This window comes from Mus caroli, unplaced genomic scaffold (assembly GCF_978045245.1).
Source record: "Mus caroli unplaced genomic scaffold, Mus_caroli_1 scaffold_5, whole genome shotgun sequence".
In the NCBI taxonomy this organism is placed as follows: domain Eukaryota; kingdom Metazoa; phylum Chordata; class Mammalia; order Rodentia; family Muridae; genus Mus; species Mus caroli.
This window is the reverse complement of record NW_028227260.1, coordinates 12,661,308-12,675,415: the sequence shown is the minus strand read 5'-3', so window position 1 is coordinate 12,675,415 and position 14,108 is coordinate 12,661,308. Positions and strand designations below refer to the sequence as shown.

Genomic DNA, 14,108 nt, shown 5'->3' with positions numbered 1-14,108 from the left:
AACTAATTCTCAAGTGAAGCAGCATGCATGTTGGTGAGATAGTGGTTATTATATTGAGGAGCACCAATGCTTTCCAAATATTTGAGATATATATATATATATATATATATATATATATATATATATATATATATATGTATGATAAGCACTTTCAATTACATTATAATTTAAAGGCCATATCTATATGTAGGGGATGATAACTTTCTTTCATATGTGACATAGACTAGTTGGTCTTCTGTGTTTGGAGATTATACAACTGCAGGGTTCATGAATCAGAATTGCTCAGAAGGAAACTTGCATCTATCTTGAACACACAAACACATTCTCTCTCTCTCTCTCTCTCTCTCTCTCTCTCTCTCTCTCTCTCTCTCTCTCTCTCTCACACACACACACACACACACACACACACACTCACCTTTTTTGTCTTTAGTCCCTAAATGACACAGTAAAGTAACTGTTTATACAAAATTTACCTAGACATTTCTTCATTTTTTTTCAAGGAGATTTTGTGTGTGTGTGTATTTGAGACAGGATGTCACTATGTATTCCTGTCTGGCTTGAAAGTCATATAGGCTGGGCTGGACTCAAACTCACAGGAATTCTCAACCTCCCAAGTGCTAGGATTAAAACTGTGTGTCATCAGATCCAGGATGTTTATATACATTTTAAAAACATGTATTTTGATTCCTGGATATCTGCACCTTCATGGAAGTGGTGAGTTTTGAGCTTTACTGTTCTAGGCTTGCTTCATTCAATTTTTTTAATTAAAATTGTCCTTGAAGGAAATATGTTTGATGGTAGTAAAGATTTCTCCTCACTGTTGGAGAGAATTTAAACCAAATCAGATTATAACAGGTGGAGAGTGGATTATGAGAACATCAATAAGAAAATCAAAGTATGGTCTCCAGGGGCTAAAGAGATGGCTAAGTCTTTAAAATCACATACTGCTCTTATAGAGAACCCAAGTTCTGTTCTGAGAACCCACATTGGGTGGCTCACAACTGCATGTAAGTCCAGCTCCATGGGATACAGCAACCTCTTCTGAAATCTGTGATTCTGCTCACATATTATATACACTCAGCAAACGTATATGCACATATAAGTAATAATAAATATTTTAAAAAATAAGGTCTCTGGACAAGCATGGCTCACTCAAACACTTAAGAGAAATGTAGATTCTCAGGTCCTCTGACCCAGATCTGTTAAGTCAGTAACTGAGTGTGAAGCCTAGCAATCCATTGTTTTATTTTGTTTTATAGTGTTGAAGAGCAAGCCCTGAACTTCGGCAAGTGCTCTACCTTTGAGCTACATACCCAGCCCTTGTTTTTTGTTTGTTTTTTGCTTTGTGTTTGTGGTTTTGTTTTTGAGATAAAGTCTGTGTAGCCTAGGCTGACTTCAAACTCATCATGTTCTTGCCTCTGTCTTCTAGTGCTGGGATTATAGATCTGTACCAACATGATGGGCTTTGCAGTCTGTTTTTAATAATCCTTCAGGGGTTTCTGATAGATGGCAAAGCTCAAATAATTATATTAGAATCCCTACCCTGCAGAAAAATTGTTAGGAGTGTTATTAAATTATTACAATAAATGCCTGTTACTGAGGTACATATTTCAATAGCTGCTATTTGCTCTGTTCTAGTCAGAGAGAATATGTGTATTATTTTGAAATTCTCCTGAGGTTATTTCCTGTTTAGTTATTTGTTTTCAAATTAAATATCCTGGGGATGAGTAGGTAGGTTAGTGGTAGAATGTACACCTAGTATACAAAAGCACCTGGGTTTGATCCCTAGCACCATACATACAGTATCATCATCATAATTTAATCACTATTAATTATAAATAACTAATTATTGTTATTAAATAATAATAAATATTAAGTGGAACTAAAATAAAGATCTCAAATAAATACCAGAAATCCCATATGATAGCAAAAGAAATAGCATTCAGTAGTCAAAAGGGATTGAAAGCAATTCATATTTTACTGGTGATTGAAAAAAGAAAAGTTGAATTCCTAACCTGTAGCTCTTTGCCCATTCCTATAGCTCCCAGTATGTACATGTCTGTTCAGGTACACACATATGTAGCCTCCATAACTTTCAAGAGTCTCTTATACCTTTTTCCTTCAGTTCTCAGCAAGAATTCTTCCTGGTGGCAGCTTTTGACTCCCTTGCCTACCAACTACCATTTCCTTCTCTCCTTTATTCTCTGGTCACCAGTATTTGCTCCCTTTCCCAAGTCTATCAGGACAAGATGACTCACTTTTTGAAATTCTGAAACTCTTTCTACCTTAATTCTGCATCTATGTAACCAAAATCCAAGAACTTGTATACTCCAGGCTAGACAGACCATATGGAGGAAGTCAAGAATGTAAGGCAACCACTCCTGGGCACATACCCAGAAGATGCTCCACTATGTTCATAGCAGACTTATTTATAACAGCCAGAAGCTGGAAAGAACCCAGATGTCCCTCAACAGAGGCTCTTACACAGCCCTTCCCTCTGAAATTTCATGGTTTGAAAAATTTAAAGTGCCAATAACATGTTAAATTGACTTCCCAGCATTTTATTTTTGTATCTGATTAAGCTCTGATTTTAATACTGAAGGATTATTTATTGCTATCCTCATAGGGACAAAAACAAGAGAGACCCTACATCAACAAATTAATTGATTTTAATATGTATTTCGTGTGTGTATATGTGTGTGTGTGTGTGTGTGTGTGTGTGTATGCACATATACTTGCTCACACACATTGCACAGTAAATGTGTAAAAGTTTAGAGGACAACTTTGAGATGTCAGTTGTCTTCGACCTTGTTGATGTAGGGTCTCTCTTGTTTTTGCTTCTGGCCTGCACACTCCAGGTTAGCTGGCTCCGTGAACTTCTGGGCAACTCTCCTTTCTCTGCCTCTCACTTACTATAGCAATGCTAGGATTAGAGATACAAACCACACATTCTGGTTTTATATATGAGCTCATATCTGTAATTCCAGCACTGTAGAGGTAGAGGCACAGTGATCATCAGAAGTTAAGGTTATTCTTAGGTACAGAGTCTAAAGCCAGTTTATGCTAAAGGAAGAGGAAGAAACCTGAAACTTCTTAGTTGTTCTTCATAACATTTCCCATCCCCTTCATTCCTTCTTTTATGGCTCTAGCTAGTCAAACTGCATCCTTTGGAGCTTTAATCTCTTGCTTCATCATAGTTATTACTAAGTTTTTGAGACAGGATCTCACTATGTAGACCAGGCTGGCCTCTAACTAACAGAAATCCACTTGCCTTTGCCTCCCAAGTGCTGGGACTAAAGGTGTATTATCACCATGCTTGGGGCTATTATTATTATTATTATTATTATTATATTCCAATTTTGCTACTATAATGAAACATCAGGTACAGGCTACTTTTTGAATAAAGTGATTTTTGGCTCATGTTTATGGAGGCAAATAATCAAGAAGCCTCAAATAGTAATAATCTTGCTGGTAGGATTCCAAGTTGTCAAAGAACTTGACAGAGCGTCATCCACAATGGTCTGGGTCCTCCTCCATCAATTAAGAAAATGCCCTATAGGATTCCCTGCAGCTCCATCTTGTGGAGTGTGGAGGTTTTGTTTTGTTTTTGTTTTTTGTTTTTTGGGTTTTTTTTGTTTTTGTTTTTTCGAGACAGGGTCTCTCTGTGTAGCCCTGGCTGTCCTGGAACTCACTCTGTAGACCAGGCTGGCCTTGAACTCAGAAATCCGCCTGCCTCTACCTCCCGAGTGCTGGGATTAAAGGTGTGTGCCACCACCGCTCGGCTGGAGGCATTTTCTTACCTAGCTTGTGTCAAGTCGGCATAAAACTATCCAGCACAGTTGCTCAGGTGATTCTACTGTGTCTCTAAAGCTGGGAAGTAGTGATCTGTTTTCAATGTCTTTAAAAGAGAGTTGTAGTACCAACCAGATCCACTGTTAAATCAGTGCCCCGGGGAGCTACTGAGCCAGAGATTGACTATTCATGAAAGGATATGGGAGACTCCCCACAGAAAGTGGGGGCTTTCATTGAATTTCTTATATAAGCTCTTTATTCTTGTCCCCCAGACACTGAAGTTTCATCATGAAGTTTCAACCTCATTACTTAGTATAATTGAGGTTGTTTTAAAATATACTTGTTCAGAGCCGGATGTGGTGATTAATATACATGCCTATAATCCCTGTAACCTAGGAGGCTGAAGTAGGAGGAAGGCCAGGATTTTTGACTGAGACCAGTCTGGGCTACATTGTAGAATGATCCTTTCTCAAAAAGCCAAAATAAATAATAAAATAAAATTCACTTGTTCAATTAAGTTTTAAAACAGATGGCTTCCCTTAGAAAATTTGAATTTCAGTAATAGTTCTTAACAGTATCCATGAATAATTGACTAATATTAATTCATTAATATTCTAGTAGAGTGCTTCAGGCTAATAAAATTCATTTCAAAATGAGGTTTTGCTGCAGCTCAAGGATAATGGGAAGCTATTCCCACTAACAGTAAATTAGTGAAGTGTGGGGTTATCCTGGTGTTTGCTTGCTCAGTATCACTGTTTTTTAATTTTTGTATTGACAAGTTGTATTTCAGAGGCATACATTTATCTGAATAATTTATCTTGGCAAGTGTTGCTACATCTAGAATGGGAACAGGGGTATTTCCAAAACAACCTTTTTTGTTTGGCTCTGTCCCAGGGCTTCATACTTGAGCCACATTTGTTTTCTTCATAGTTTAAATGTCTTTGTTTTGAGGTTGTTGTTGATTTACATGCAGTTATGGGAAATAGTACAGAGAGATCTCCAAATTATAGTGCAATGCCACAACAAATGTGTTTATATTTATGTAATCAAAATTGAGGCTCCCTCTATCACCACCAGGATCCCTTTCCTGATGCCCATTATACCTTTCTACTTCCTATTACCCACAATCACTGGTAAGCATAGTTCTGTCAGCCACCTGTTCTTATGGAGGCTTACAGGGTAAGATTATGTGTCTAGTTTTTGATAAGGAGAAAATAAATGTCCACATGTAGAGCAAAATAGAATAAAGGATGGCTATATAGGAAAACAAACTTTAGAATTTTAGGTGGCACAGAAAGACTTTCTTTGGAGTTAAATCCTTGAGTATATTATTTCTTTAGAAAGCGTTTCCTGCATTGGTGGTTGTGATAATCTCACATGATTCCTCTGTCTTAAATTTAGCTGTTTTGTTGTGGGTAGTATCTGCTCAAGTCCATGGACATTTCATTTATTTTCCAACTCTTTTTACATTGAGATGAACCCAAAAGTCTCTTGTTAGCCTCTGGAAGTTTGTCAGTAGTCAAAAGGTAGAAGCTGGAGATAAGTTGTTTAGCTTTTCTTTAAATGGAAAGTTCTTGAAACGTTTGGACCATTAAATAGGAGAGACATATATGCTGTGAGGAGGAGAGGGAGGGGTTGGGACCTTAGCTTTCTTAGCCAGTGTTATAGTTAATGTTCTATTAATGTGAAGAGACATCATGACCAAGGCAACTCATATAAAACAAACCGTTTAGTTGGGAAACTTGCTTACAGTTTCAGAGGGTTAGTGCATGATCATCATGGTGGGAAGCAGTCAAACTTGGCACTGGAGCAGTAGCAGAGAGCTTTACATCCTGTCTTCACAGTTGGCAAAGGGGATGGAAAGGAAGAGGGAAGGGGCTTTTGAAACTTCAAAGCCCACTTACAGTTGCAAACCACCTCCAACAAGGCCACATCTTCTAATTCTTCCAAACAGTTCCACTAACCTGAACCAAATATTCAAATATATGAGCCTATGGGGGGCCCCTCACTTGTCACTCAAACCACCGTACCCAGTAAAACTTCAATCCTGATTGAACTCACATACTGATTTTTTTCATCTGACCCAGAGTAACTAACCTTTCGGGGAAAGAGTCACAGGAATGACCTTTCAGGCTTCTACACCATTTCTATGCAGTAGAGTAGCAATCCAATGTGCCCATGGAGTCCTAATGTGTGCTATGTGACCTAGGAACTGAACTTCTACTTGTTTATCTTTGTGTAGTTCATGCCTGCCAAATGGATGATAGCACAGAGATTCCACCTTACCCATGTTAGGCTGTTTTGCTTTGCTTTGTTTTGCTTTTTATTAGTGCAGCAAAGCTGAATTGCTTGCTTAAGCCATGAGGAACCTAAGTTGAGTCTTATAGCTTTCACCCATTCTCCAGTCAGCATCAGTCTCTAAGATAGCACTGAGTAAATAGTTCCAAACCATCAGTCTGAGAGAAGAATAATGAGCTGAAGGGATACTTGCTGCATCTATGCACAGCTGTGCCCATACTTGGCTCTCAATACTGCCTATTTCATACTTCTCTATCAGACTTGCACTTATTTTCCAGATTTTCAGGCTCATGGGATCAGGATGTGATTTGTTAGTCTGCTGAATCAAAGCACCAAAGAAGGTGCTACATTTCCTTTGAAAAACTGGTCATTGAAAGTGTGAGTGTTAGAGTCATGTTCCCAGGTTAAATAGAATCCAGTTTGCCTACTTTTAACCATGTGACCTGGAACAAATTAATTAACCTTTTTGTACTCCTGTTTCTACACTTGTAAGATGTCATCATAGGGTGGTTGAAGCCAATAAATTCATATAGTGTACTTTGTCCATAGTGGTGTGTGTGTGTGTGCGTGCATGCATGCGCATGTGTAAAATGTAGCATGGATTTCAGGCTTGCCTTAAACTAGCCCTATAATTGAAAATGACCTTCCTGCCTTCACTTCTCAAGGACTGAGATTAAAGGTATGTGCTACTACCATGCGTGGCTGCAGTTGGTCCATAGTAACTGCTTGTTTGTCACTTCTGTTATGATGAAGCTGCTGCTGACCATGTCCCTGATCATAAGGATTTTCTAGAAGGGAAACTTGTGTCTTACATGTGCCCACAAGAGGGCAGCCTGAGACCTTGCATGTCCATGGAACAGCCTTCTGGGGCAGCTTTTTAACCATTTCTTTTTCCTTCCAGTTTTTCTTTCTCTAATTAAAGAGCATTTTGATCATTCCCCTGACTTGCCTCATATGTAAAGCAGGTTTCTTATCATCAAGACGGAGGATCAGGTCGAGAGTAGGCACATTGGCTGCATGTGACTAGGCCTCCCAGGCTTTTTTATTTTTTTAAAAGCTTTTCAGACAGAACAAATTCTTCCGAGTGGAGCTTAAGATAGAGACTAAAAGCTAAATTAAGAAAAGATGTTATGTTTTCTTCTTATTCCTCTATCAATTTCAGCACTATGTGTGTTGTACACCCTGTATAAGAGGTAGTAGTTGGACCTAGGCAAACCTAGGGCAGTCCCAGTTATATATCACTTTAGAGGCTGCTAGGGAGAGGAAGTTACTTTTCTCTACAGGAAAGAAGGATGAAGTAAGGGCTTCACACGTTGTATGGGAGCATGGAGCATCATGGATCTTGGAGCCTAGAAGGTGGATGAGGTTAAAAAGATGGCAGTGTTGGTGTTGGTGGAACGAGGGGCAGGCAATGTAAACTAGAAGATATTAGTGGAGAGGAGAAGTGGTGAGGTCAAATTAGATAAGGAGTTGAAGTGACATTGTTGAGGGTTTGGAATGAGTTGGAGTTAGATCTTTAAATCCATGATGACATTCATTTTGTTGGCAGTATCAGAATTAAGAACTGACTAAAACTAAACATGAACTATGTCAGTTTGTAGTCAAGGACTGAAATATTCTTGTAATTGTCCCTTGAGCTTCAAGGGACAATTAGCACTTATTTATTTAATCTTGAATTTAGAAAGTTTTTTAGGGACATGAAAGGAGTGGGGTATGGATATGGAGATGCAGGGATATTTCTTAGACATTTTGGGGGATAGGTATTATTCATTTCATCTTAACTGTTACAGACATTTGAATGCTAAGTACATAGAAGTATATTTATTTTTTCTTTGAAATTCTGAGATACTAAGATTGACATCAAAGCAAACTTGTCAAAACTAAAGTTAAATTTGAGGGATACATTTTTCAGTGGTCTAAAGTACTTTTATGTATTTGCCACAGTTGACTTATTTCAGAACATGAAATCTTATTCAACTGTATAATAATTGATATCCAAAATCATATTCACCTTGTGGCTTTTCCTCTCCCCTAAATTATTCTGCTATGGACCTTCAAGCCAGATTAGAATAGGACTAATGAGTGTCTCTGCATACAGCTAGGTTTCTGTGTCACTTAATTGCATTTCTGACCCCTCCAGGTCAGGCCTTGGGACAAAGATTAGCTAAAGGACTCTTGTCAGCACCACTACAGCACACGTTGGAAAGCACAGGTGGAAGCCATGACTGCTGCCCTTGAATTGTTGGGGCTGGCTGAGAATGTATGATGGGAAGTGAGTTCCTTGAAATGAATAGGTGACAATGGATAATGTATATGTATGTCCAGACGCAGAGGGACATGTACCCAACCATCTCTAGCACTCAGTAGATAAAGAAGAATAAAAAACTGAAAATTATGTTTTCTGTCTCACAGGAATGGATGGATTTTTAAAATCAGATGAGAGACAAAGATTAGCCAAAGAGAGACGAGAAGAAAGAGAAAAATGTCTGGGTAAGTTGTATACTTTGGCTATTGAAGTTCACAAAAGTAGAAAAGTAGAAATGAGGTAATTTCTAAAGGTCCTTAGAAATCTGTGAATGACTGGAAAGAGAACTAAGAACGGTAGACGAGTCTAGAGGCTTGAGTGTGAACTCACACAGTAACTTCCACGATGACAAAAACTGGAATTAATAAACCATTCACTCACAAAATATTGACCCTCTACTATATCCTAGGCAGGATGCTTGGAGCTACGGACAACAATTGCTGCCACTGAGGGGGCGGGGGTAGAGAGATGGTTCCGTTGTTGTTGTTGTTGTTGTTGTTTTGCTTGTTTTTCCAGACAGGGTTTCTCTGTGTAGCCCTGGCTGTTCTGGAACTCACTCTATAGACCAGGCTGGCCTCGAACTCAGAAATCCGCCTACCTCTGCCTCCCAACTGCTGGGATTAAAGGCATGCACCACCACTACCCTGCTGTTTCCATTGTTAAGAATACTAACTGCCCTGTGCTCAGTCCAACGAACAGCTGTGAGCATCCACTTCTGTATCTGTCAGGAGCACAGGACCCCCAATGAAGGAGCTAGAGAAAGTACCCAAGGAGCTGAAGGGGTTTGCAGCCCCATAGGAGGAACAACAATATCAACTAACCAGTATCCCTAGAGCTCCCTGGGACTAAACCACCAACCAGAGAAAACACAAGCATATGTAGCAAAGGATGGCCTAGTCAGTCATCAATGGGAGGAGAGGCCCTTGGTCCTGTGAAGGTTCTATGCCCCAGTGTAGGGGAATGCCAGGGCCAGGAAGCAGGAGTGGGTGGGTTGGTGAGCAGGGGGAGGGGAGAGGGGATAGGGGGTTTTCAGAGGGAAAACTAGGAAAAGGGATAACATTTGGATGTAAAGAAAAAATCTAATAAAAATAAAATACAATATAATAAAAAAATAAAAGAAGAAAAAAAAATACTGACTGCCTTTAGAGAACACAGATTCGATTCCCAGAGCACACATATCAGCTCACAACTGTCTGTAACTCTAGTCCCAGGGAATCCAGTGCCCTCTTCTGGTGTCCTTAGGCATTGCACATACATGGTACACATACACACATGCAGACAAAACACCCATACAAATAAATAAAACAAAACAGTTGCTTCCTCTGTCTGAGGAAGACTCAGTGTCCTTAGGTATCCACTATGTGCACTCACCTTCTCCTTTGAGATCTAGAAGGGCCATCCTCAAGAGAAATGAGAAAACGGGCACTCATTTCTGCATTACAGCAGTATGCCCAGTGAGAAAGGCTTTTATTTTTTAACCTCTTGTTAGTTATAGATACCACCATGGAGTTCTGTGAGTTAGGTAGATGATAATTTCCTTCATTGAACTGAGATGAATAAGAAGCTGTTGGATTCTTGTTTGGCCTTCTGGGCAGTTCAGGCACTACGACCCCCCCCCCCCCCCAGAGAGCCTTTCCTTAGCCTGGCTAGGTAGACGTAAAGATTTCTTAGTAAGTGGCTTGATGCAAAGACAAGACTTTGTAAATCTTAATGCTTTGCTCAGATCACTGTGCACGCTCATTTAACACGATTTTGATTGAATGCACCCTTAAACTATCATCATTCTAGCTACTCTATGAATTACCTATTGTATACAAGTTTGGCTTAATTATAGCAATAATAGTCATAATGCCTATGTGTGGAAGTACTTTTTGTGTTTTACATGCATTGCATAATTTTCTTCACTATATTATTACTGCCACTGTATAACTGAGAAGGAAGCCAAGACAGAGCGATAACATAGTTATTAACATGCCCCATACCACTTAACGAATGGCAGAGAAAACAGAACACCCAATCTCAATCACTGCATCCTGGGATTTCATCAGATTATTGTTTCTGTGTTCTTGGTTCTTAATCCAACTGCATGAGGAGCAGTTGGAGTGACACTCTGCTTCCATTTCTCAGCTGCTCGGGAACAACAGATCTTAGAGAAACAGAAGAGAGCCAAGCTTCAGTATGAGAAACAAATTGAGGAGCGATGGAGAAAACTTGAGGAGCAGCGCCAACGGGAGGATCAGAAGAGGGCAGCAGTGGAAGAGAAGAGGAAGCAGAAGCTCCGGGAAGAAGAGGTAAGTAGGGTCTCCGGAGCCTTCCACCTCAGCCAGCTCAGTAACTCACATAGGGCCAACATGTTGAGGGCATCTGCTATACTACCCAAGTGTCAACTGTGAGAAAGTCCTGCCTCCGAATCTTGTCCTGGTGACATAGTGTGCCTTCTTTCAGCACTGTAATACAATGAGTTTGAGGAAGTAGCACTTGCAGAGGAGCAAAGAGGTTTTGCCATTTGATTCCAGTTTGTTGTACAACCCAGGGCAAAATGCTTGCCTTCTCTTGGCTCTGGTTTGCTTGTCTCTACTGTGAGCAGTTGGATTTTCTGGTTTCCAAGGCTTCTTTCAACTACAACCTTTTCTGATGAAATTAAGAGACACAGCAGGCTTGTGGCTTGGGTTTTGGGTGATAGAAAACTAAGTATTATGCCAGGAGGAGGCCCATGCTTCTGGAACAGATCAAGGCCAAAGCATATAATAAGATGATCCTGTTATTTACTGCTAGAAAATTCTGTTTGAATACAAAGATGCTAGTGCATTTTACATTTTAATGTAGCTACTCGCATTAATCATCCTTCCCAGTTACCTTTCAAAACAGAAAGGGAATGCACTTAGCTGCATGGAGTCCGTTATTACTAAGCTCTGGGAGGATACTTACGAAGCGTATTTGAATTATAGATTTTCTTAACAAGTGTATTTTAAGGATGTAATCATACTCTTGTATCAGGTGATGACCTTTATTCATAAGGTATAATGACTCATCTTTTAGTATGAATATAGCAGTTTGTCAATTTCCAACACTATAGAATACAGAGACCTTTATATAAATTTAGTGTTTTTAAAGTCCTCTGAATGCTTACTACTATATTTATTTACTTTTGTTTTTATAATAAAATAACATATTATAAGATAAAACAAAAATTAACAATAAGATTTGGACAAGACAAGCAAACAGAAGGAAAAGATCCCAAGAAAACTTTCTTAGAAAATCAGAGATCCACTCATTCCCACACTCAAGAATTCCATATAAAACAGTAAACTGGATGCCACATGGTATGTGCAGAGCACCTGGTGTAGACCTTTGTAGGGCCTGCCCATGCTGTTCCAGTCTCTGTGAGTTCATATGAATTTTAATCATGTTGATGTAGAGGGCCTTGTTTTTTTGGTGTAGTCCTCCATCCTCTTTGCCTCTCACACTTTCTGCTTCCCCTTCCATGGGGTTTCCTAAGCTCAGAAGGGGAGGTAACGGTTTGATAGAGGCACGTCATTCAGGCCTGAGTGTTTCAAGGTATCTCACTCTGACTAATGTCTGCCTGTGGGTTTCTGTTTCTTCCTGTCTACTACAGGAGGAAGCATCTCTGATGAGTGGGAAACTAATCTATGAATAGAGGAGAGTGTCACCAAGAGCAATGGTGTTTGCTACATTTTTTTTGTTCTTTTGAACAGTATTATTTGGTTTTCTCCTAAATCCCTAAATTATCTAGTCTCAGGTTCTTGGTCACCCAAGGAGTGTCATGTATAGGTTCCATCTTGTAGAGTAGGCCTTAAGTCAAATCAGATGTTGGTTGGTAACTCCCACAAGCTTTGTGCCACCAGCATTGTTCTAACATATTTTGCAGGCAGAGCACCCATTTTAGAACAAAAGATTTGTGGCTGGCTTGGTGTTTATGTTTCTTTTTTGGTAACATACCAAGTACCTTACTGTACCAAGACCTTGCAGCGGGAGAGCCGGGGATGACTCTTTTTAGGTACTAGCTTGACTTCTCCATGTTAACTGTTTTATGTAGGTGTTGTTTTCAGCTGTCAGTTTGCTGTCAGTTTGGAGAGCAACCTATAGTCTTGGCAATAACTTGAGTTGCTTCAGGATTCCCATGAGACCTCTTTGGCCAACAGCTAGATAAAATGTAACATAATGCCATTATTCGATCTTTATTTAGTGATAAGAGATGGCCAGTCAGTACTCTGTCTAATCCATTGTTTAGTTATTTCATTTAAAAAGCCTTCATTCACACACACACACACACACACATATAGAAGCTTCTATTGTACTAGTTTAAGCTGTCTCTCCCCATATTCCCTCCCATCTTCCTCTTCCCCTATTTGATCCCCTCATTCCAGCCAACCCATCATCTTTCCATAACTATCTGTTCTATTCCACATTACTAATGAGATCTATCTTTATCCCCCAGTCACATACTCTATACCTAACCTCTGTGTTTCTACAGACTGTAGCTTGATTATCCACATATAAGTAAGTGATCATATAGTCTTTCTGGATTTGGGATACCTCACTCAGGATGATTTTGTTGTTGTTGTTTTAAAATTTTATTTATTTTATGTATATGAGTACATTGTAGCTGTCTTCAGACACACCAGAAGTGTACATCAGATTCCATCATGTGGTTGCTGGGAATTGAATTCAGGACCTGGAAGAATAGTCAGTGCTCTTAACTGCTGAACCATCTTCCCAGATCCCATGGTTGGTTACTTTCTAGTTGTATTCATTTACCTGTGAATTTCATAGTTTTTTGTTTTTTTGTTTTTTTTGTTTTTCGAGACAGGGTTTCTCTGTGTAGCCCAGCTGTCCTGGAACTCACTCTGTAGACCACAATGTAGACATTGTGGTGGTGTGAATATGTTTGGCCCAGGGAGTGACACTATTAGGTGTGGCCTTGTTGGAGTAGGTGTGACCTTATTGGAGGAAGTGTGTAACTGGGAGTGTGTTGCGCCCACCTCGTCCCGGATTCTTCTCAACAGCTTTATTGCAGGAACGCCTCGATGCTACGGGAACCCGGGGCACCCAGGGAGGACTGCTTATATACACCCCAGCACTGGGGAGAGCTATGTGTCCTCCTGGGATTGGTCGGCCTGTCAACACTTCATTAGCATGCACCCACTCGGGAGGGGTTGGCACCAGATTTGGGCTAGCGCCTGCGCAGTAGTGTTGTTTATGGCCACGGTGTAAGGAAACCAGCACCATCTTTTAGGCATCGGCTGCCTACAGGAGTGGGCAATGGGACCCTCCTCTTAACCACATGAGAGCGAGTCTTCTGTTTGTCTGTGGAACAAGATGTAGAACTCTCAGCTTCTCCTATGCCATGTCTGCCTAGAAGCTGCCTTGATGATAATGGATTGAATCTCTAATCCTGTAAACCAGCTGCAATTAAATGTTGTTCTTTATAAGAGTTGCCTTGGTCACGGTGTTCTTTATAGCAATGGAAACCCTAAGGCAGACATATAAGTTGTTTTATTTTCTGGCTATTATGTATAGATCACCAATGAACATGGTTGAGCAAGTGCCCTTGTGGTAGGATAAAATGTTCTTTGGGTATATGCCCAAGAGTGCTTTAGCCAGATCTTTAGGAAGATCAATTCCCAACTCTCTGAAGAACTGCCATATTGATTTTCATAATGTCTGTATAGTCCACCAGCAATGGATGATT

The 14,108-nt window shown here is 39.9% G+C and overlaps 1 protein-coding gene across 4 annotated transcripts in view; it reads left to right on the top strand.

The window, feature by feature from the left end:
- The window catches only part of Map7d2 (MAP7 domain containing 2), an 82,893-nt gene that overhangs the window by 18,109 nt on the left and 50,676 nt on the right, over positions 1–14,108 (top strand). For all 4 annotated transcript variants that reach the window (XM_029473680.2, XM_021153551.3, XM_029473683.2 and 1 more), the window contains exons 2-3: positions 8,503–8,580; positions 10,523–10,686. In XM_029473680.2, the coding sequence (XP_029329540.1) occupies positions 8,503–8,580; positions 10,523–10,686 (242 nt within the window). The remainder of the gene's footprint in view (positions 1–8,502; positions 8,581–10,522; positions 10,687–14,108) is intronic.